This window comes from Heptranchias perlo, chromosome 8, assembly GCF_035084215.1.
Source record: "Heptranchias perlo isolate sHepPer1 chromosome 8, sHepPer1.hap1, whole genome shotgun sequence".
Taxonomy (NCBI): Eukaryota; Metazoa; Chordata; class Chondrichthyes; order Hexanchiformes; family Hexanchidae; genus Heptranchias; species Heptranchias perlo.
The window spans coordinates 39,912,599-39,933,526 of NC_090332.1; the positions used below are offsets into that span (position 1 = coordinate 39,912,599).

The window sequence follows — 20,928 nt, forward strand, 5'->3', positions numbered from 1 at the left end:
CAACGTACCATTCGCCTTCCTAACTGCTTGCTGCACCTGAATGCTCGCTTTCAGCAACTGGTGTACAAGGACACCCGGGTCTCGTTGCACCTCCCCTTTTCCCAATCTATCACCATTCAGATAATAATCTGCCTTTCTGTTTTTACAACCAAAGTGGATAACCTCACATTTATCCACGTTATACTGCCATGTTCTTGCCCACTCACCCAACTTGTCTGAATCACATTGGAGCCTCTCTGCATCCTCCTCACAGCTCACACTCCACACCAGCTTTGTGTCATCTGCAAACTTGGAAATGTTACATTTAGTTCCCTCATCCAAATCATTGCTATATATTGTAAATAGCTGGGGCCCAAGCACTAATCCCTGCGGTACCCCACTAGTCACTGCCTGCCACCCAGAAAAAGACCCGTTTATTCCTACTCTCTGTTTCCTGTCTGTCACCCAATTCTCAATCCATGCCAGTATATTCCCCCCAATCCCATGTGCTTTAATTTTGCACACTAACCTCTTGTGTGGGACCTTATCAAAAGCCTTCTGAAAATCCAAGTACACCACATCCACTGGTTCTCCCCTATCTATTCTACTAATTACATCCTCAAAAAACTACAGTAGATTTGTTAAGCATAATTTCCCTTCCATAAACCCTTGCTGACTTTGTCCAATCCCATTAATGCCTTCCAAATGTTCTGTTATCACATCTTTTATAATAGACTCTAGCATTTTCCCCACTACTGATGTTAGGCTAACTGGTCTGTAATTCCCTGTTTTTTCTCTCCCTCCTTTTTTAAATAGTGGGGTTACATTTGCCACCCTCCAATCTGTAGGAACTGTTCCAGAGTCTATAGAATTTTGGAAGATGATCACCAATGCATCCACTATTTCCAGGGCCATTTCCTTTAGTACTCTGGGATGTAGATTATCAGGCCCTGGGGATTTGTCGGCCTTTAGCCCCGTTAATTTTCCTAGCACTATTTTTTTCACAAATACTGGTTTCCTTCAGTTCCTCCACCTCACTACATCCTTGGTTCCCTAACATTTCTGGGAGGTTATTTGTGTCCTCCTTTGTGAAGACAGAACCAAAGTATGTGTTTAATTGTTCTGCCATTTCTTTGTTCCCCATTATAATTTCCCCCATTTCTCACTGTAAGGGACCTACATTTGTCTTCACTAATCTTTTTCTCTTGACTTATTTATAGAAGCTTTTACAGTCAGTTTTTATGTTCCCTGCTAGTTTACTCTCATACTCTATTTTTCCCCTCAATCAATCTCTTTGTCCTCCTTTGCTGAATTCTAAACTGCTCCCAATCCTCAGGCTTGCCGCTATTTCTGGCAATTTTATATGTCTCCTCCTTGGATCTAATACTATCCCTAATTTCTTTTGTAAGCCATGGTTGAGCCACCTTTCCTGTTTTATTTTTGCGCCAGACAGGAATGAATAATTGTTGTATTTCCTGCACATGTTCTTTAAATATTAGCCATTGCCTATCCACCGTCATCCCTTTTAGTAAAGTTCCCCAATCTATCATAGCCAACTCGCACCTTATACTTTCGTAATTTCCTTTATTTAGATTCAGGACCCTAGTTTCGGATTAGCTACTTCACTCTCCATCTTAATGAGGAATTCTATCATGTTATGGTTGCTCTTCCTTAAGGGACCCCGCACAACAAGGTTGTTAATTAATCCTTTCTCATTGCACAATACCCAGTCTAGGATCGCCTGTTATCTAGTTGCTCCCTCAACATATTGGTCTAGAAAACCATCACGTACACATTCCAGGAATTCCTCCCCCACAGTATTATTGCTAATTTGGTTTGACCAATCTATATGTAGATTAAAGTCACCCATGATTGTAGTTGTACCCTTCTTGCATGCGTCTCTAATTTCCTGTTTAATGCCCTCCCCTACATCTCCACTACTGTTTGGGTGCCTATAGACAACCCCCACCAACGTTTTCTGCCCCTTGGTCTTTCTTAGCTCCACCCATACAGATTCCATATCATGATTTTCCGAGCCAATATCCTTCCTCACTATTGCATTGATTTCCTCCTTTACTAACAACGCTACCCCACCTCCTTTCCCTTTTTGTCTGTCCTTCCTAAATATTGAATACCCCTGGATGTTCAGTTCCCATCCTTGGTCACCCTGCAGCCATATGTCCGTAATCGCAACTATATCATAACCGTTAATATCTATCTGCGCTGTTAATTCATCTACCTTATTGTGAATGCTCCGCGCATTAAGACACAATGCCTTTAGACTTGTCTTTTTAAGATTGCTGGTCATCTTAGTTTTATTTTGCACTATGGCCTTATTTCTTTTTCGCCTTTGTTTTCTCTACCTTCCACTATTGCTTCTACCCTTTCTGTCTTTAGTTTCTATCCTTGTTTCCCCCTCCTCTGTCTCCCTGCTCAGGTTCCCATCCCCCTGCCATTCTAGTTTAAACCTTCCCCAACAGCACTAGCAAACACCCCGGTGAGGACATCGGTCCCAGTCCTGCTCGGGTGTAACCCGTCCCGCTTGTACAGGTCCCACCTTCCCCAGAACTGGTCCCAATGTCCCAGGAATCTAAATCCCTCCCTCCTACACCATCCCTGCAGCCACGCATTCATCTGGTCTATTCTCCTGTTCCTATACTCACTAGCACGTGGCACTGGTAGTAATCCTGAGATCACTACCTTTGAGGTCCTGCTTTTTAATTTATCTCCTAACTCCTTAAATTCACCTTGCAGGACCTCATCCCTTTTTTTAACCTATGTCGTTGGTACTGATATGGACCATGACCATTGACTGTTCACCCTCCCCCTCCAGAATGCCCTGCAGCCGCTCCATGACATCCTTGACCCTAACACCAGAGAGGCAACATACCATCCTGGAGTCACGTTTGCGGCCGCAGAAACGCCTATCTGTTCCCCTTACAATTGAATCCCCAATCAATATAGCCCGGCCACTCTTATTCCTCCCCTCCTGTGCAGCAGAGCCACCCGTGGTGCCACGAACTTGGCTTTTGCTGCTTTCCCCCGATAAGCCATCTCCCCCAACAGTATCCAAAGCGGTATATCTGTTTGAGAGGGAGATGGCCCCAGGGGACTCCTGCTCTACCTGCCTAGTGGTCACCCATTTCCTTTCTGCATGCGTAATCTTTACCTGCGGTGTGACCACCTCACTGAACGTGCTATCCAGGATAACCTCAGCATCGCGGATGCTCCACAGTGAAAAGTAACTAATTACGCCACAAAACAGGTACGCTTAAAAATACCAGGTCTAAACTAAGTTTTAGCAGCACGGTAAGTCTTAATGACTGCGAAACAACTAAAAATTAACTTTTAAAAATGTGGAGTCTCAGATTACTCCTTATTTAAATAGTTTTTGGTCATTAAAATTTTTTTTTTCACTTCCCTTCTATCTCTTTAATTTAATTCAATTATTTCTTTGGCTTTTTATTTAAAAATCTAAAATTTTTATTTACAATGACATATAGAATATAACTTTAAATGAATGAAGTCTGCCTACCTGCTTGAGCAATGCAGCCTGAATCTGTGGGTGTGACTTCTCCTCCTGACAGATTTTGTGGGTGTGTCCTCTCCTTACACACTTTTCCAGCTGCGCAGCAACTCACGCTGCTCAGAGGCTGGGTTGATAGCGCACATTTTGTTTAAAGTTCAAATTCAAGCAATTCAACGCCACAGAGCCCGCAGTATTTTTGTTAATTTAATCTGCAGGAGCTGCGGTGAGCGTTGCAAGGCAATTTCTGGCCCAATATTGGAGGGGTATAGAAAAAGGCTATACAGTTGATCCTAGAACTTAAGCAAATGACGCAAGAGGAAAGACTGACTATCCTGGGTCTTTTCTCTCTTGAAAAGTGAAGACTGAGAGGGGATAGGATAGAAGTGTTTAAAATTATGAAATGTTTGGATAATTTTGATCCAAGTAAGCTTTTCTGCCATGTACAGAATTTAAACATAACGGGTAATATTTATAAATTAGGGAGAACATAAGAAAATAGGAAATGCAGGAGGAACTTTCTTATCTAAAGGGGATGTAAATGGTACAGATCACCTGCACAGGTGGTGAAACACGAAGCCTTACTGGGTGTCAAGGAGGAACTGGACAGGTTCTTGTCAACAAATGGGATTCAGGGTTATTAGAAATGAAACAAGGGAATACTGTGGAACTATTACTATGTTGCTATTAGTTTTCAAATATTGGGAGAAAAACTGTAGATTCCAGTTTGTCTTATTCATTTTATTAAAAAATTCTAACAAAATGAGTGATTTTCTGTTTCCCCGTCAAGGCAAGAAATTTAAAAATAAATTTTGATCAAAACGCACGCACGCGCGCACACACACACTCTTATGTTCAGGTATGGGCGTTTTAAGTTGCTGGATTCATATTTTACTGGTATAACACCAAGGATTAATCTAGGTCCAAGTTTTAGGCCTTACTGTCAGAATGTGAACAAACACTAGGTGGCTGTTTAAAACAAGGATGAACTGAGCAGGCTGCAGCTGTGAATTCTCATCCACCCACAGTCAGATGCTATTTTCCAAGCAGCACCTGGTACAATATAGGTTTATCTCATCTGTCATCCCACTCGATGTAAAAGGTGATGGGATCAGCTGGGTCAGGGGTGTGTGGGACTAACATCAATTAATCAAAATTGCACCCTACAAAAAAAAAGGTACAATTGTACGTTTTATACAATCTACTGAATTCAAAATTGCTAATTCAAATTATTTGAATTCAATTTTAGTACAAAATTCCCATTTTGCTATTTTATTAAATCATAGAATTTTACAGCAAATGCCATTTTTCTGAAAAAGCTATTTATTTGCATAGAATGTACGGCACAGAAACAGGCCATTCTGTCCAACAGGTCTATGCTAGTGCTTGTGTTCCACACGAGCCTCCTCCTTCCCTACTTCATCTAACCCTATCAGCATATCTCTATTCCTTTCTCCCTCATGTGCTCATCTAGCTTCGCCTTAAATGCATCTATGCTAGTCGCCTCAACTACTCCTTGTTGTAGCGAGTTCCATGTTCTAACCACTCTCTGGGTAAAGAAGTTTCTCCTGAATTCCCTATTGGATTTATTAGTGACTATCTTATATTTATGGCCTCTAGTTCTGCTCTCCCCTGCAAATGGAAACATCTTCTCTACGTCTACCCTTTCATAATCTTAAAGACCTCTTTCAGATTACCCCTCAGTCTTGTCCTTTCTAGAGAAAAGAGCCCCAGCCCGCTCAATCTTTCCTGATAGGTATAACTTCTCAGTTCTGTATCATCCTAGTAAATCTTCTTTGTACCTTCTCCAGTGCCTCTATAATCCTTTTTATAATATAGAGACCAGAACTGTGCACAATACGCCGTGTAGTCTAACCAAGTTTACAAGTTACAAGCAATACAAGTTTAGCATAACTTCTCTGCTTTTCAATTCTATCCATCTAGAAATGAACCCCAGTGCTTGGTTTGCTTTTTTTATGGCCTTGTTAACCTGCGTTGCTACTTTTAGTGATTTGTGTATCTGTTCCCCCGCATCCCTCTGCTCCTCTACCCCATTTAGACTCTTATCAACCAAGCAGTATGTGGCCCCTTTATTCTTCCTACCAAAATGTAATTTACGTTGCTTAATGTAAATTTTTTAGATAATTCAATTGTATTATCAGGAGTAGATTGTAATGAAAAAACATTACAGAGGACCTTTAATGTAGAAAAATGTTCCAAGGCGCTCTTAAAGAAGCATAATCAGGCAAAAATGGACACCGAGCCAAAGAAGGAGATATCAGGAAGGATGATGAAAAGCTTAGACAAAGAGGTGGATTTTTGTGCCTTAAAGAAAGAGAGGTTGGTGAAGAAGCTGAAAGATTTAGGAAGGGAATTCAAGAGCATAGGGCCTTCACAGCTGAAGGTGCAGCGGCCAATGGTGGTGCAAAGGCTGGAGGGATGCACAAGAAGCCAAAGTTGGACAAATGCAGAGATCTCAGAGGGTTCCAGAACAAGGGAGCATAACCTTAAAATTAGAGCTAGGCAGTTCAGAGGTCATGTCAGGAAGCACTTCTTCACACAAAGGGTAGTGGAAATCTGGAACTCTCCCTCAAAAAGCTGTTGAAGCCAGGCCAATTGAAAATTTCAAAACTGAGATTGATAGCTTTGTTAGGCAAGGGTATTAAGGGTTATGGAACCAAGGCGGCTAGATGGAGTTAAGATACAGATCAGCCACAATCTAACTGAATGGCCAAACAGGCTCGAGGGGCTGAATGGCCTACTCCTGTTCCTATGTTGTAGTGCTGGAGGAGGTCACAGAGATAGGAAGGGGGTGAAGCCATGAAGGCATTTAAACGAGAGGCTGATCATTTTAAATTTGAGGCGTTAGGGGACCAGGCGCCAATGTAGATCAATGAGTACAGGAAACCTGGTGCAGGATACGATACAGGTAGCAGAGTTTTAGATGAGCAAAAGTTTGCGGAGGGTGGAGGATAGGATGCAAGCCAGGACAGCATTGGAATAGTCGAGTCTGGAGGTGAAAAAGGCTTGGATGAGGGTTTCATCGGCAGATGAGCTGAGGCCGGGGGGGGGGGGGGGGGGGTTTGGAGAGGGGGGTGGAAGTGGGCTGTCTTTGCGATGTAGAGGATATGGGGTCAGAAGCTTATCTTGGGATCAAATAGGATACTGAGGCGGTGAACATTCTGGTTCAATCTGCAATAGATCCCGGGGAGGGGGATGGAATTGGTGGCAAGGGGACGAAATTTGTAGTGGGGGCCAAAGACAATGGTTTTGGTCTTTCCAATGTTTAACTGGAGGAAATTGCCGCTCATTCAAGACTGAAAACAAAACTGAAGGTCAAATTTCTAGATAAATTTGTAAAACACAGACATAGGAACATAGATTATGATTATTGCCATTAAAAGGGAATAAATGACTGGAGGCAAAGTACAAAATACTGCTTCAATGTTTACCTAGAAAAAACGATTGGAAATAACTTTTTTTCTGTTATCAAAGGCTCTCCAATTGCTCAAAACATTTTCTAATTAGTGACTGTGCCCCACAGACTAGGAAGGCTCCAGGCTCAAACCCCTGTCCATGTAAATGAAGTAGTTCCAGTCAGAGTGGCTGCAGGTGAAAATTGGTCTGTACTTCCACTGCTATCCAGTGACCCCACCTGGAAATGGCTGTGTGTAAGCATTGGGTGAGAAGAGAATGAAACTTGCTTGCAATGGCCCGTGATTGAACAGACTGCTGATACCCACTGAGATCCAGGATAGTTCAAGCATTCCCCCCACCCCCTTAATGTTTTCCAGAAACACAATTTAGAGGGAGCAAAACTCCAAGATTTCTTGACCATAGGGAACCTCTAACCTATTTGCCAGCAGCGTGCAAAGCTCATCACATGGAATATGGAGAGTCTGAAAATCATTAGGTTGTCCTCAAAATATATTGTATTGGAGGGGGTCACTGTAAGCAGACAATGGAGCCTCTCATTGGTCTATACCACCTATCTATCTGATAAAGTGATTGTATACTCTGTAACAACTGAATGCATGTACAAGTACAGACCGGTGCACTGAAGCAAAGGAACAAAAAAAAGGATAGAATTGCATCAAAGCTGTGAAGCTATGGGGATTGGTGTGGACAGCCAAGGCAAAAGAGATCATTTGACTGAAATGTCTTCTGGAGTTATTTTGCTGTGGTGGATGGAGGGATTCTCCTAATCATATGTGAAGATTGAAGGAATGAGAAAAAATTTAGTGTCTCTACAAAATTTGTATTGCTCTCTTAAAAGGTATACACACATTAAAAGATTGTACACACAGACACACTCACAAACAATGCAAATTTGTTACAAACAATCCATTTATTGGTTTTAAAATAACCAAATAGTACATCTAAAACCACTCCTTTTTGGCACTACCCTATATAGTGGTTAAGTCTTTGACATGCTATCATGAGCAATCACACAGTAATATGATGTGACCATTTACCCATAGTTTATCATTGTACTAGTTGTTCAACAAAGGATAGTACATTTGACACTGCCACATCATATATTCTAACAAATGCTTAGCAATCAGAGAAAGCAAATAACGGTAACAGAACTGGATAAAAAGACTGAAGATACTGAGACACATTAAAATTATTATAAACGCACCAAGACCAGCAGCATGATAAACCTTGCAAAGTTTAGCAAAACTGAGGGCTAAAATGCATTTTCTTGAAATTATAAACCCTAGAACCATGAGTAAAGCACATGATCTGAAGACAAAACCACTATTAAGTTCACACCATTGCATCTACAAATGAAACTCAACAACAAATATCACGACACCACGTCTTTAAAGATTACATTTTGTACAAATGTATAGCTCGTCTCCTGTTTCTACAGTTTTTACATTTCTTTTACAGCTCTACATATAACAGTTACGAAATATGTCAATTAAATAGCCAGAGGAGCTGTCATAAGAGCAGTCAAGAAATTGAGGATGTTTTGAGCAAAAACTGTACAAGAATTTTACAAATTCAGCAGTGGTTTTTGTTTAATTACAGTATTTCTGTAAGCAAGCAAAAAACTACTGTCTGTATATTAGAAACTTAAAGTGAAAATTCTACTAAACACATTTACATACATACACAATTTCTGCTGTTCTGTGAATTCCTATGTATTTAGACTGAAAAAGATCGGCATATCTTTAAGGGAACAAAAAATTAGTATTTGCAGCTTCTTGGGTCTTCAGAAGATTTATATGGTTAATGGGATTCTCAGGCATATGTACAAAACAAATGTTCTCCATTGTTCGTTAGTGGTAGCACCAACACTCCTTTCCATTAGTGTGAACAGAACTACTGTCTAGGAGAAGAAAAAGGGAAAAAATGTGGTGAGATCTAAATTGGTCTGATTCCAAATGTTAAAGACAACCAGAACAGGCTCAAAGTTGAAGCAGAATTACAATGTTTGCTCTCTTCTCCTCTCCCCCTTTATTTCCCACTCAACATGCTCTTCCACCTGCAAGAGTGGATGGTAAGATCTGTACACTGAATATTTGATCACATAACTGATATGGATTAAAGATTTTCATCACAGCAGTTGTTTTACACATTCACCTGCCCATAATAAAAATACTGGTGACTTCAAAATGCAGCTGATCAGGACTGGAACATCACAAGTAAGTTAAGAACACTGCCAAATTCACCTATGGGATGAAGGCTCAAATCTGATCCACACAGCTCCTTCTCTTGGATTAAGACTTCAAAATCACAACCTATTTACTAATGAGTATGAATCAGAGCACATATTTAGTAAACTTATTGAATTATAAGTCTACAAAAGATAGGGAATAATTGTGAAAACACACCTCTGAGACTGGGAATTAAAAGAGGAAGGATGGTTGGAGGGTGTATCTTACAACCGTAGAACATTGCAGCACAGAAACAGGGTCATTTGACCCATTAAATCTGCGCTGGTGTTTTCCTCCACATGAACCATCTAGTCTAATCCAACTCATCCTCATTTCCCATACCTTTTAATATTTGTTTTCTAATAACTATTTGATTCCATTTTTAAAAAAATTATGGATTCAGGCTCAACTGTAGTTTGTTGAAGACAATGCCACATTCTAAACACCATTTATGTAAAGATATTTATTCTATTCCTCCCCTTTAATTATTACCTTAAATTTCTGCTCTCATTACAGTCTCGTTGACCGATGGAAACAATCCCCCTCACCATTTACCTAATAAATAATCCTTCATAATCTAGAAGACAACAACTTCCACTTATATAGCACCTTTAAAGTAGAGAAACATCCCAAAGCGCTTTATGAGGCATAATAACTAAAGAAATTGATACATTAGGAGGGATGTCAAAAAGTTGGGTTATAAGTAGGGTCTTAAAGGAGGAAAGGGAAGTGGAGAGAGGGAAGGGATATAGAGGGAACTGCAGAGCAAGGCCTAAGCCGCTGACCACAGCCACCAATAGTAGAGTAAAGCAATGAAGGATGCACAAATGGCTGGAATCAGAGGAACGGAGTGTTTTGGGGGAGGGCTGTAGGAGGTTACAGAATTGGGACGGGCACGGTCACAAAGATCAGCGAGGTCAGGGGTGATAGGCAAGCAGCACTGGATACGAGGAACAACGTTTTGGATGAACTAAAATTTACAAGCGGTGGAGAATGGGAGGCTGACCAGGAGAACATTGGAATAGTCTAGTCTGGAGGTGACAAAGGCATGGATGAGGGTTTCAGCAGCAGACGGGCTGAAGTTGGAGTGGAGACAGGCAACGTTAGAGAGGTGGAAGAGTTGGACATGGATTTAGGAGGCAGCGAAGACTCGAGAGGAAAGAGGTTGGAGATGAGGTGGTAGTTTGCAAGGACAGAGGGTTACGTTTTTCTTTTGAGGAAGGGGGTGAAGCCTCAAATCTGCACCCCTTGAACTTGAAGGATCGAAGCTGGGGACCATACTGATGGAAAGTATAGGCAGGCAGGGAGGCATTGGTAAGAGGTAAGGCATCACCAGCCATAAGCCAAGTTTCTGTCTAAACCAGGTATCTGTGTAGTCATCCACAATAAGTTTGTGGATGGTAAGGGCCTTATTTGCGAGTGAATGAACAGTCTAGAGGCAAATGTGGAGAGGGATGGTGACTGTTGACCCGCCATCAGAGTCTAAGGAGATTGTGGTGTGCGAAACGGTAGGAAATTGGCAATCGTAGCCCTCAGTGGGTGCACTTGGTGGGATGGCAGACAAGGGACGAGGAGGAACAGTTGGGGCCGATACTCATAAGGAGGCAGCAATAGGTGTCTTGTTAGGCCTTTCGAAGCATACCAAGAGAGGCACAGAGGACAATCGCGGGCTTACTTAAGCGGGATTCAAACCTGGGACGGAAGCAAGAGAGAAGAGTAGTGATAGGTTGGGGAAGTTTTTTTTAAATTATTCATTCATTCTTGGGATATGGGCATTGCTGGTAAGGCTGGCATTTATTGCCAATCCCTAGTTGCCATGAGAAGCTGGTGGTGGTTGGCCTTTTTTAACTGAGTGGCTTGCCAGACTATTCAGAAGGCAGTTAAGAGTCAAACATGTTGGTGTGGGACTGGAGTCACACGTAGGATAAACCGGGTAAAGCAGCAGGTTTCCTTCCCTAAAGGACATTAGTGAACCTGTTAGGTGTTTACAGCAATCCAACAACTTCACGGTCACTTCTACTGATACCAGCTTTTATTACTTCCAGATTTTTTAAAACTGAATTCAAATTCTCAAACTGCCATGGTGGAATTTTAACATGCATTCTCCAAATTATTAGTCCAGGTCCCGGGATTACTAGTCCAGCAACATAACTCCTACACAACCATATCCCAGATTGGAAAGGGCAAAGTATCTGAAAGATGGCATGGCTGGGTGACAGGACGGGGAAGAGAGAAGGGCCTGAAAGGGACAAAGGGAGGGAAAAAAAGGGAGACAGAAGTAATGAGCTTCAGTCCAGAGTGCCACTCAAAATGTGCACACGAATAGACACAGAGATAATTCCCTCTGGTTACATAGGCATGGCAGAGATTAGAACAGCATGCCTTGGTCATAAACAGAGGACAGGAAGGAGATGATCTGAAACAGTCCAAAGTTGAAGTCTGAGGCTCTGTGTTGGGATGAAGTCGACTTTAGACAGTGTGGAGTCAGCCTGGAGCATCCACAAATCAATGGTTCAGAGTCAGTTATGGAGAGGGGGTAGATCGAGGAGGCAATTGAGAGGAAAGTATCAGTGAGGGTGAAGATAGAGTCTGTCCAATGGAGTCAGAGAGCTGATGGAGTGGGGAGTCAACCATAAGCAAGCAGAGGTTGATTCCAGGGTTCAGAGGTGTGCAGTGCTCATGGTGTTAGAAGTTTGCACCAGTGGATCCGGTATACCAGCAAAGGAGAGAGAAACAGTGGGAGTGAAACCCAAGGAACAAGAGCAGCAGAATACCAGGGAGCCAGGAAACAGTGAAGGGTAAATCCACAGGATCAGTGCAGTTGAGGGAGCTGGTCTGAGGAATGGCTACCTCTATCAGGTCACCCTGCAACCTTCTCCGCTCTAATGAAAAAGAACTAACTTCTCAAGTCTTCCTTTATAACTGGAACCCCTCATCCCTGGTAACATCCTGGTGAATCAACATGGCACCTTTTCCATTGCTTTATATCCTTCCTATAAGGGAGTGCCCAAAACTGTACACAATACTCCAATTCAGCCTAAGATTTTACACAAGTTCAACAATACCTCCTTTGTCTCTAGATACAAAAATCAAGGATCATGCTTCCTTTTTTATGACCTTATCTATTTGTACTGCCACCTTGAATGCATTGGCTCTATTTAAAATCTTACCATTTAAGGTGCATTTTGTTCAACCTATTCTTAATTCCGAAAGGTATTATTTCACATTTCTCTACATTGAACTGCATCTGCCACTTATCTGTCTGTCCTACTGCAGTCATTCATAGTACTCGTCACAATTTTCCATTCCCACCCCCTTTCCCATTTGGTGTCATCAGAAAATTCTGCTATTTCCAAGTCCAGATTACTTGTGTATACAGTAGCTCTCTGTGAAACATCTCAGGCACATCTCTCCAGTCTAAGATGCCCCCTTTTACCCATAATCCTTTGTTTCTTCTCTCTAACCACATCATTATCCAATGGCCATGTTCCCTTTAACTTCAAGTACAATTATCTTTGCCTGGTCTCTTATCTGGTACCTTATTAATTTTCTTCTAAAAAAATCTTTATAAACCACATCCATTGCATTGCTTTTATTTATCTTATTTCTTCAAAGAATTCTAAGGTGGCTTAAGGATGAACTACCTTTTAGAAATCTGTGCTGAATGGCACTGATCAGCTCACATTTCTCCAAGTGCTCAATAATTCCATCCCATAAACTCAAGCAGTTTATAAACAATAGAAGACTAACTAACCAACCTACAATTTCATGGTTTATCCCATCTTTTTTTTTTGAAGATCATCATCACATTTGCCATTATCCCATTCTCTGGCAGAATTTTCCTACCCACAGAATTTTGGAAAATTACAGTCAGAGCCTCTGCTACTTCGAGCCTAGCTTCGCTCAGGATACTTGGACATAAATTATCAGATCCCAGTGATTTGTCTATCTTAAATTTGAGTAATGTCTTTAGTACCTTTACAATTTGTTCTACCCCCATCTCTGGTAGTTCTACATTCTCAATACCCACCTCCTCTGTGAAACCTGAGACAAGTACTTAATTATCTCATTGCCTCACCCTCCATTACAGGCCTACATCCTTTCATCTCTTAGTGGTCCACCCTAACTCGACTATCTTCTTGCTATTAACGTACCTATAAAAAGAATTTTACCACCTTTTATTTCATTTAATAGACTAGTTTGTTCTTGTATTCTCTCTTCACTTTCCTGATCACTTTTATGTAGTTTTCCTATATTCTTTTATATTTGTCCTACCTTTCTTTATTATCTGTCCTGTAAGTGCTAAATGCCTTTTTTTAGTATCGCATTTGACCTAATATCTCCATCTATTCATGGAACCCAGCCTTCAATACACTTCCCTTTTTCCTTTACTGGAATATACTTAATTTGTACCACTTCCATCTCCTGTTCAAATATTTCTCATTGCTAATGTATTTAACAATTTTCTTTACATTTAATCTGAGCACAATCTCTTTTTATTTCATTATAACTAGTTTCTTTTCTAGTATCCTTGTCTTCACCTTTTTCTCTTTCTATTTTTCATAAAACCTAATTGCATTGTGGTCACCATTTCCCCAATGATCCCCTACTTTCTGTCCTTCGTTACCTAGAAGGTCAAGTAATGCTTCCTTCCTTGCAGGAGCAGTAACATACTGAATACTAAAAAACACTTAAAAAAAACCTCCCTTTTCTCACCACAAAATGTTCCCTATCCAAGTCCATTTTTGGATAATGAAAATCTCCTACAATTCTGATTTAATTGTTAATACACACCTCTCTAATTTGTCTTTCTGTTCGAAATATCCTTAATTTTGTTATGTATTTTCAGTTTCATGGAGCCCAGCATTTTTAAGTCTTTACTCCCCTCTTGAACCATTCCTATGACACGAGTTACAGAAGCAGCCTACACACATCCTGGCAGTGTTTTATTCATTTTAATGCGAACAGGTGCTTTGGACTAGCTTTGGAAGCTGATTCAGAGATGCACAGTCTTGGAAAACACATGAGTATACAGCAGTATCCAGTTATTAGTGATTTTCACATTTACAGAAATGTCTTCAAGCCAATTAGAAATGTTGGCTCGTGTACATATCTCTGTTGTAATCATCACAGATTTAGCCTCTAAAACTTGGGGGCGACAATGAAATCAAAAATGCAAAAATAAGGATATTCTTCAGTAGGTTGAAGAGATTCCTCTGTATTGAAAGTAGCCTTACCTCCTCCTTTATTCTGGGACCTTAGAGGAAACTCTACCCTACATCTAATGCACATTATACCTGACCTGGGAGCATTCATTTAAAAAAATGGTGGAAAAATACTTACATTCCCAGTATAGACGAAAGTAATTTAATTAATGATCTACTCCAAGACAGAATTCAAACAGTAATCATTTTGGGGAGAGGAGGAAAGAGGAAGTCAACACAGAAGAAAACTACAAATCCTAAAATGGAGTCAAAATTAAGTCTTGCCTTCACCCAGTGGCATTTGTAGACTTCATCTCCCAGCACAAGTAAATCATTTTTCAAAACATTTGCAGGCAATTTAATTTAACAGTGACACTAATTTAAGCTGGGGCTTGCAACAAAATTTCAGAGTTCAGATGGCTTAAATAAAATTGCTTCAGTTCAGCTTTTGTAAGTTTTATATCAACGCATCTTAATTGTGTTAGAGCTGTGCCACACTCCAGACCAAATGTGATTCAAACTGTAATATGGTATTGCAATGCTCTTAAACTCTGCACAATATACAGGAATATCCACAATACAATCCTTGAAACCCAGTCCACCCCCTCCAAAAAAACTCAGCATTTTCTTATTTGTAATCTATTGTATATCAGCAATAAACTAATAAGTGATAACAGGACAAGACAAATATTGTATTTTGTAAATATTTGATGTCAATAGCTGTTATACCTCCTCAGGCATAATAACATGGTGACACAAGGAGGTCTGCAAGAATCACTAACTGATCATCTGTGAACTGCTGTTTATGTTCTTGCCAGTTATCGTGATGAGTTCTTCGGAAATTAGATAATGTTTTCTTCACAGTCATCTACAAAACAAAACAGAATTTTAAAGCACCTTAGTGGAATATATAAATATAGATTCTTATGAACAAAGTATACCAAAAGTGAATCAGCAAATATCTCAATCTATACATTAACTGAAAAACAATGGACTGGAATTTGCTCATAAAATAACGGTGTCTGAACGATATTCACCGATATTAATGTGTAAGTTGGCTAGCAACTTGTGGCAAAGATAAATTGCAAATTGCCACAAGTTGCTGGACATGTGGCACCTCCCGACTCCCCAAAGCCTATCCACCATCTACAAGGCACAAGTCAGGAGTGTGATGGAATACTCTCTACTTGCCTGGATGAGTGTAGCTCCAACAACACTCAAGAAGCTCGACACCATCCAGGACAAAGCAGCCCGCTTGATTGGCGCCCCATTCACCACCCTAAACATTCACCCCCTTACCACCGGCGCACCGTGGCTGCAGTGTGTACCATCTACAGGATATACTGCAGCAACTCACCAAACCCGCGACCTCTACCACCTAGAAGGACAAGGGCAGCAGACACATGGGAACACCACCACCTGCACGTTCCCCTCCAAGTCACACACCATCCCGACTTGGAAATATATCGCCGTTCCTGCATCGTCACTGGGTCAAAATCCTGGAACTCCCTACCTAACAGCACTGTGGGAGAGCCTTCACCACACGGACTGCAGCGGTTCAAGTCGGCGGCGGCTCACCATCACCTTCTCAAGGGCAATTAGGGATGGGCAATAAATGCTGGTTGTGCCAGCAACGCCCACATCCCATGAACAAATAAAAAATAACGCAGTCTGGGCAGGGGGCTGGAGTCAGGCAAAGATTATAGAGTTTTGGTAGGAGCTAAATAAAATGACTTTCATCTTCCTAATGTTCAAATGGAGGAAGTTCTAGTTCACCCACAGCATGATGTTGGAGAAGTTTTTGACAATATCAACATGGTTGTGGAGAGGTGAGCATATGAAACTGACCCTGTGCCTGTGAATACAACTGTCAAGGGGCAACATGTAAACAAAAATAGGAGGTCCAAGGCCAGAACTATTTGTGGCAGGCAAGATATTACTGAAGATGTGGGGGCTAAACTAGGTCAAGTAGTCATGGAACCAAGCAAGGGCATTCCGGTTGAAGCAGACCACAGAGGAGAGACGGTGGAGCAGGATGGAATAGCTGACCACGTCAAAAACCACAGAAAAGTTAGGAGAAATGATGTACCATGATTGCAGTCACACAAGATATCACTGGTGACTTTGACCAGTGCTGACTCAGTGCTGTGGGCAGGGTGGAAACCAGCTGAAGGGATTTGAACAGGGATGTGGGTCTCAAGAGACAGTGGGTGCTGGGGCTGGAAAAAGAAGATAGAGCGTTAGAGAGTCAGGAATGGGGTGAGGGAAAATCTGAGGGTAGGGGGAAGGTGGCGGTGTAGCGGTGACTGAGGCAACTGTGCAGCTGGTCTCAATCTTTGAGATGATAAAGTCCTTAAATTCATTCTATTTAACGTTGAAAGCGAGAATAGATGGGGTGGTAGAGTCAACGAAGGCAGCTGGCCACCGAGAAGAGGAGTCTGGAATTACTCATCTTCCAGAATGATGTGGCTGTAGATAGGGAGATGCTGTATAGCTTAAGATGCTCCAGTCAGATTTGATGGTGGCTAGGGCAATCTTGCAGCAGTTGCACTGATGTCCGTAGTCCTCGGACACAAGGATCTAGAGATGGAAACTGTAACAGGGAATGCTGGGATAGGAGATCATGAATGAGTTGTTGGGAACAAATGTGTCAAAGGTAGAACCAATGTCGCTGACTAACAGGTCAACAGAGGCAGTAGGGGCCATGAGGGCCAAAGCAGAGCAAGTTGGGAAGTAGAGAGGGTGTTGGTGAGTAAAGAGTGCATTGATGAGAGAGCTGGAGTGAGGGTGGGAAAGATTTTTCCATGAGCAGAGAGCAAGGCCAGTGGGATTAGAGTGGCAGGGAGATATGGATGGTGAGACAGATGAGGAAGTGATCAGAGATAGCCTTGTTAAAGGTAATAATTCACATTGATTTAATTAGAATATTAAGCCAATAATTCCAATCTAATGTGGATTTAAAAACTGGAAATCAAGTTTATTGGGACTCTTGAGGATAATGGTGATGCAGTTGATGAATTCTGTACCTTGATTTTCGGAATCATTGTATAAAAAATGTACATTAAGATATTTATGGCCAAAATTAAACTGGAAAATGAACTGGGCAAACGAAAACAATATGTTTTTACTGATGAGCAGCAGTAGTTCCATTTAGGCAGCTGTTAAAAATGTGTATGGATTGAATTCCCTCCTTCTGGCATAGTCCAGCACAACTGGTCAGTTGAAATTGATCTCTGCTTATTTCACCTCATGCATAATTTCCCATAGGCAGGGAACGCTAGCACTGGACATGCCCACCTCATACAGGTAGGATCTTTATTTAAGTATTAATTTGGTGATGGGAACCTCCTGAACACCATTACCCAAAATTCTAACATGCAAGATGGCTTTTCTAACTCACGCCCATGATAAATGGGCACCCAGGGTTGCATGATAATGGTACAGAAATGGTGTATTTCAGTCATTTCATAACCATTTTTCTTCATTCTTGTTGTCCTTTTATATGCTGTCATTTATGTTTTCATGATCCATAGCGCCAATTATTCCAAATTTATTTTTGCCACCCAGCAAATGGGTTTCCAAATGCGAATCCCCCTATCTAACATGTTTACAGGCAGGTAAGACTGCACAACCCCAATCACTGTATGTCATGCTCTCAGAGGCACTGCATGAAAGAAAACATACAATGTTGATTAACAGCTAGTGTACCCTGATTGAGCATACATGCGGCAAGATGCCATCATCCATACCTACATGGACTGGCACATCTACCTGGCAATGACTTCAGGGAACTATCTTCAGAGTCCAGGTCATCAGAGAGTTAAGATGCAGAGCTGTACCATCTTTTGCAACAACACTTACTGCTACCATGCAGCATAGGGCTGGCACATCCAATGTTATTGCAGTTAGCCTGAAACTTGGCACCATCTCCTTGCAGGCATGCTATAATGCTGACCTAAGGGAGGATGTATGGAGTGGGCAGCCCCCAATTGCAACAACCACATACAGCACCATCTCCACCAGGGGTGATGCTGGGCTGCTTTTACTTCTCTACAGACTCAGGCCTGCACCTTAGGTTTCCTTTTCCTGCACTTTTTCTTAGCTTCACTGCACCTCCCCCACCCCCACTTCAACCGTGGTAATGTCTGTCAATAGTTGAAATGCCTTGAGTCTTTCCTAAGGCTGTAAGAAATTTTGCTGCCTAATTTGACATTTCCCTTTAATTGTCTCAGTTCTTCTAAACTTCATCGACATGCAATTTTCTGCTATCACCACTACTGCGATCCCTGCATACAACCAAAGCTGCACCTGAAACTGATGATAATGAGCTGATTATAAAACTGGGTGCAAACAGCACACTCTCATTCAGGCCAATGTAACATCAATTTCAAGCTATTCGGATGTAAACTTCACCCATATCAGAAAATCTAGGTTATTGTATCTATTTATCAGTATCAGGCAATATGAATGGGGATGTGCAGTTGCAGTTCTTACATGGGATTAAAAATAGACAATTTTGTATTTTTAGTTGGCTTATTTTTCATTTTATTACCAAATGAACGGCCACATTCACAATTCTGCCACCATTACAACACCAGGGAATGTAGTTTCTTTAACTTATTTTACCTCTATAGGTTGTGGATCATTCAGGTGTACACTGAGGTTCATCAGAAGCTGCGGCATCCAAGTTGGCACTTCATATGGACTAGATAAGATGCAGGCACTTAGTCCCAAAACACCAGCATGCCGTCGAACCAAATCTATGGTAGTGGGTGAAAAGTATTACAAATTTTATGTCAGCTGTCAATTTTTCATACTTAAAAGCAACAATAAAAATTTTTTTTTAAACTTTTGCTCACGTATTGCAAATTCGCCTTCTAGACAGCCCGTAGAAAAAAGCTGCTTGATAACAATAAAATATTAAATGATTACACTCCCTGCTGAAAGTCAGTTGTATAAACACACTTTTTACCTGCTGGAGGAATAGTATCCACCACTGCACCTGGGTCTCTTTTCCTCTTCTTTGGAAGTCTGGTCTTGCAGAGCTGTTCAAAGTGACTCTGCATGGGGCAATCCATAGTCAGGAAGTTGCACTGCAGCAGGCCACTCAGGGTGGTAGCAGCCATTTCTCTTACCTGAGAGCAGTAAAAAGATATTCATCAGTTGATACCCATTGCTCACACAATGTGTCCAACACACCATCCTGCGTCATTCATGTCCTTTCCTACAGTACTACAACAAAGCTTAGAATTAATATTTTATTAGTTCACTTCAACGTGTACAGCAGTTTTAGATGATTGCCAACAATATCGCTAACTATGGTCCCACATCCAACCTATCTTTCCTCTGTAAAATCCTTAAACATGTTGTTGCCTCCCTCCACTTCCCCCGCAACTCCCTGCGTGAATTCCTCCAATCAGGTTTCTGCTCCTTCAGCAGTGAAATAGCCCCAAGTTATAAATGACCTTCTCTGTGACTATGAACAAATGCACTGCGCCTCTTTGACTCCTCTGCAGTTATTGACACAGTCGATCACATGATCCTCCTCCAAAACCTCTTCTCCACTTTCCAGCAGCATGGAACTGCCCTTGCTTGGTTCCATTCTTACCTTTCCAAACATTGCCAAAAGCATCTCCAGCAATAGCTTCTCTTCCCAGCCCTTCACCATCACCTCTGGAGCTGCCACCCGCACCACCACCCACCCGCGCCCCCCCCCCCCGCCGCACCGGATCCATCCTTCGCTGCTTCCTCTTCCTCATCAGAGACATGGCTGCAGGATGGTCAGGATTGGGAACTGAATATACCAGGTTAAAAGGTCTACAGGAGAGACAGGGAAAATGGAAGAGGGGGAGGAGTAGCCTGAATGATTATCATTGAACTGATTTCATCTCTAAAGGAGGATATAACGAGAGGTAAGCAGCCAACAGAGACCATATGGGTTGAATTGAGAAATAGGAAAGGATGTAAGACTATAGTGGGAATTGTGTATAGGACCCCTGGCAGCAGCTCTAAAGTGCTAGATTGTACAAATGCAGAGAATAGACAAGCATGTAAGAAAGGCATAGTGGTCTTAATGGGGGACTTTAACCTTCACATGGATTGGGAAAAGCAGACTAGCAACTGTCAGAAAGGTAGTGAATTTCTTGAGTGTATCCGGGATAGTTTTCTACAGCAGTATGTCCTAGAGGCAACAAGGGGGCAAGCCATACTAGATTTAGTAATGAGTAATGAACCAGATTTAGTTAATGGCTTAACTGGACGCGAACATCTATCCAATAGCGATCATAACATGATCGAGTTCAATGTAGTGTTTGAAAGGGAAAAAAAAGTGAGTCAGCTGCTAAGATTCTAGACTTGGGTAAGGTCGACTTCAATGGGATGAGACAGAGACTGTCCACAGTAAACTGGGCAAATCTGTTAATGGGTAAAATGACTGATGATCAGTGGGAAATGTTTAAAGAAACATTTAACGTGATACAGAATCGGTTTATACCCCTGAGGGGCAAGAACTCTACTTGCCAAAAAAAACAGCCATGGACAACTAAAGAGGTAA

At 41.5% G+C, this 20,928-nt stretch overlaps 1 protein-coding gene across 3 annotated transcripts in view; it reads right to left on the reverse strand.

Moving 5' to 3' along the window:
* Positions 1 to 7,834: 7,834 nt before the first annotated feature.
* LOC137324564 (proteasome activator complex subunit 4-like) overlaps positions 7,835 to 20,928 on the reverse strand; it is a 163,713-nt gene continuing 150,619 nt past the window's right edge. For all 3 annotated transcript variants that reach the window (XM_067988995.1, XM_067988994.1, XM_067988993.1), the window contains 4 exons: positions 19,348 to 19,510; positions 19,002 to 19,135; positions 15,105 to 15,243; positions 7,835 to 8,843 (listed from right to left, as the gene is read on the reverse strand). In XM_067988995.1, coding sequence (XP_067845096.1) covers positions 15,109 to 15,243; positions 19,002 to 19,135; positions 19,348 to 19,510 — 432 coding nt within the window. In that variant the 3' untranslated portion in view covers positions 7,835 to 8,843; positions 15,105 to 15,108. The remainder of the gene's footprint in view (positions 8,844 to 15,104; positions 15,244 to 19,001; positions 19,136 to 19,347; positions 19,511 to 20,928) is intronic.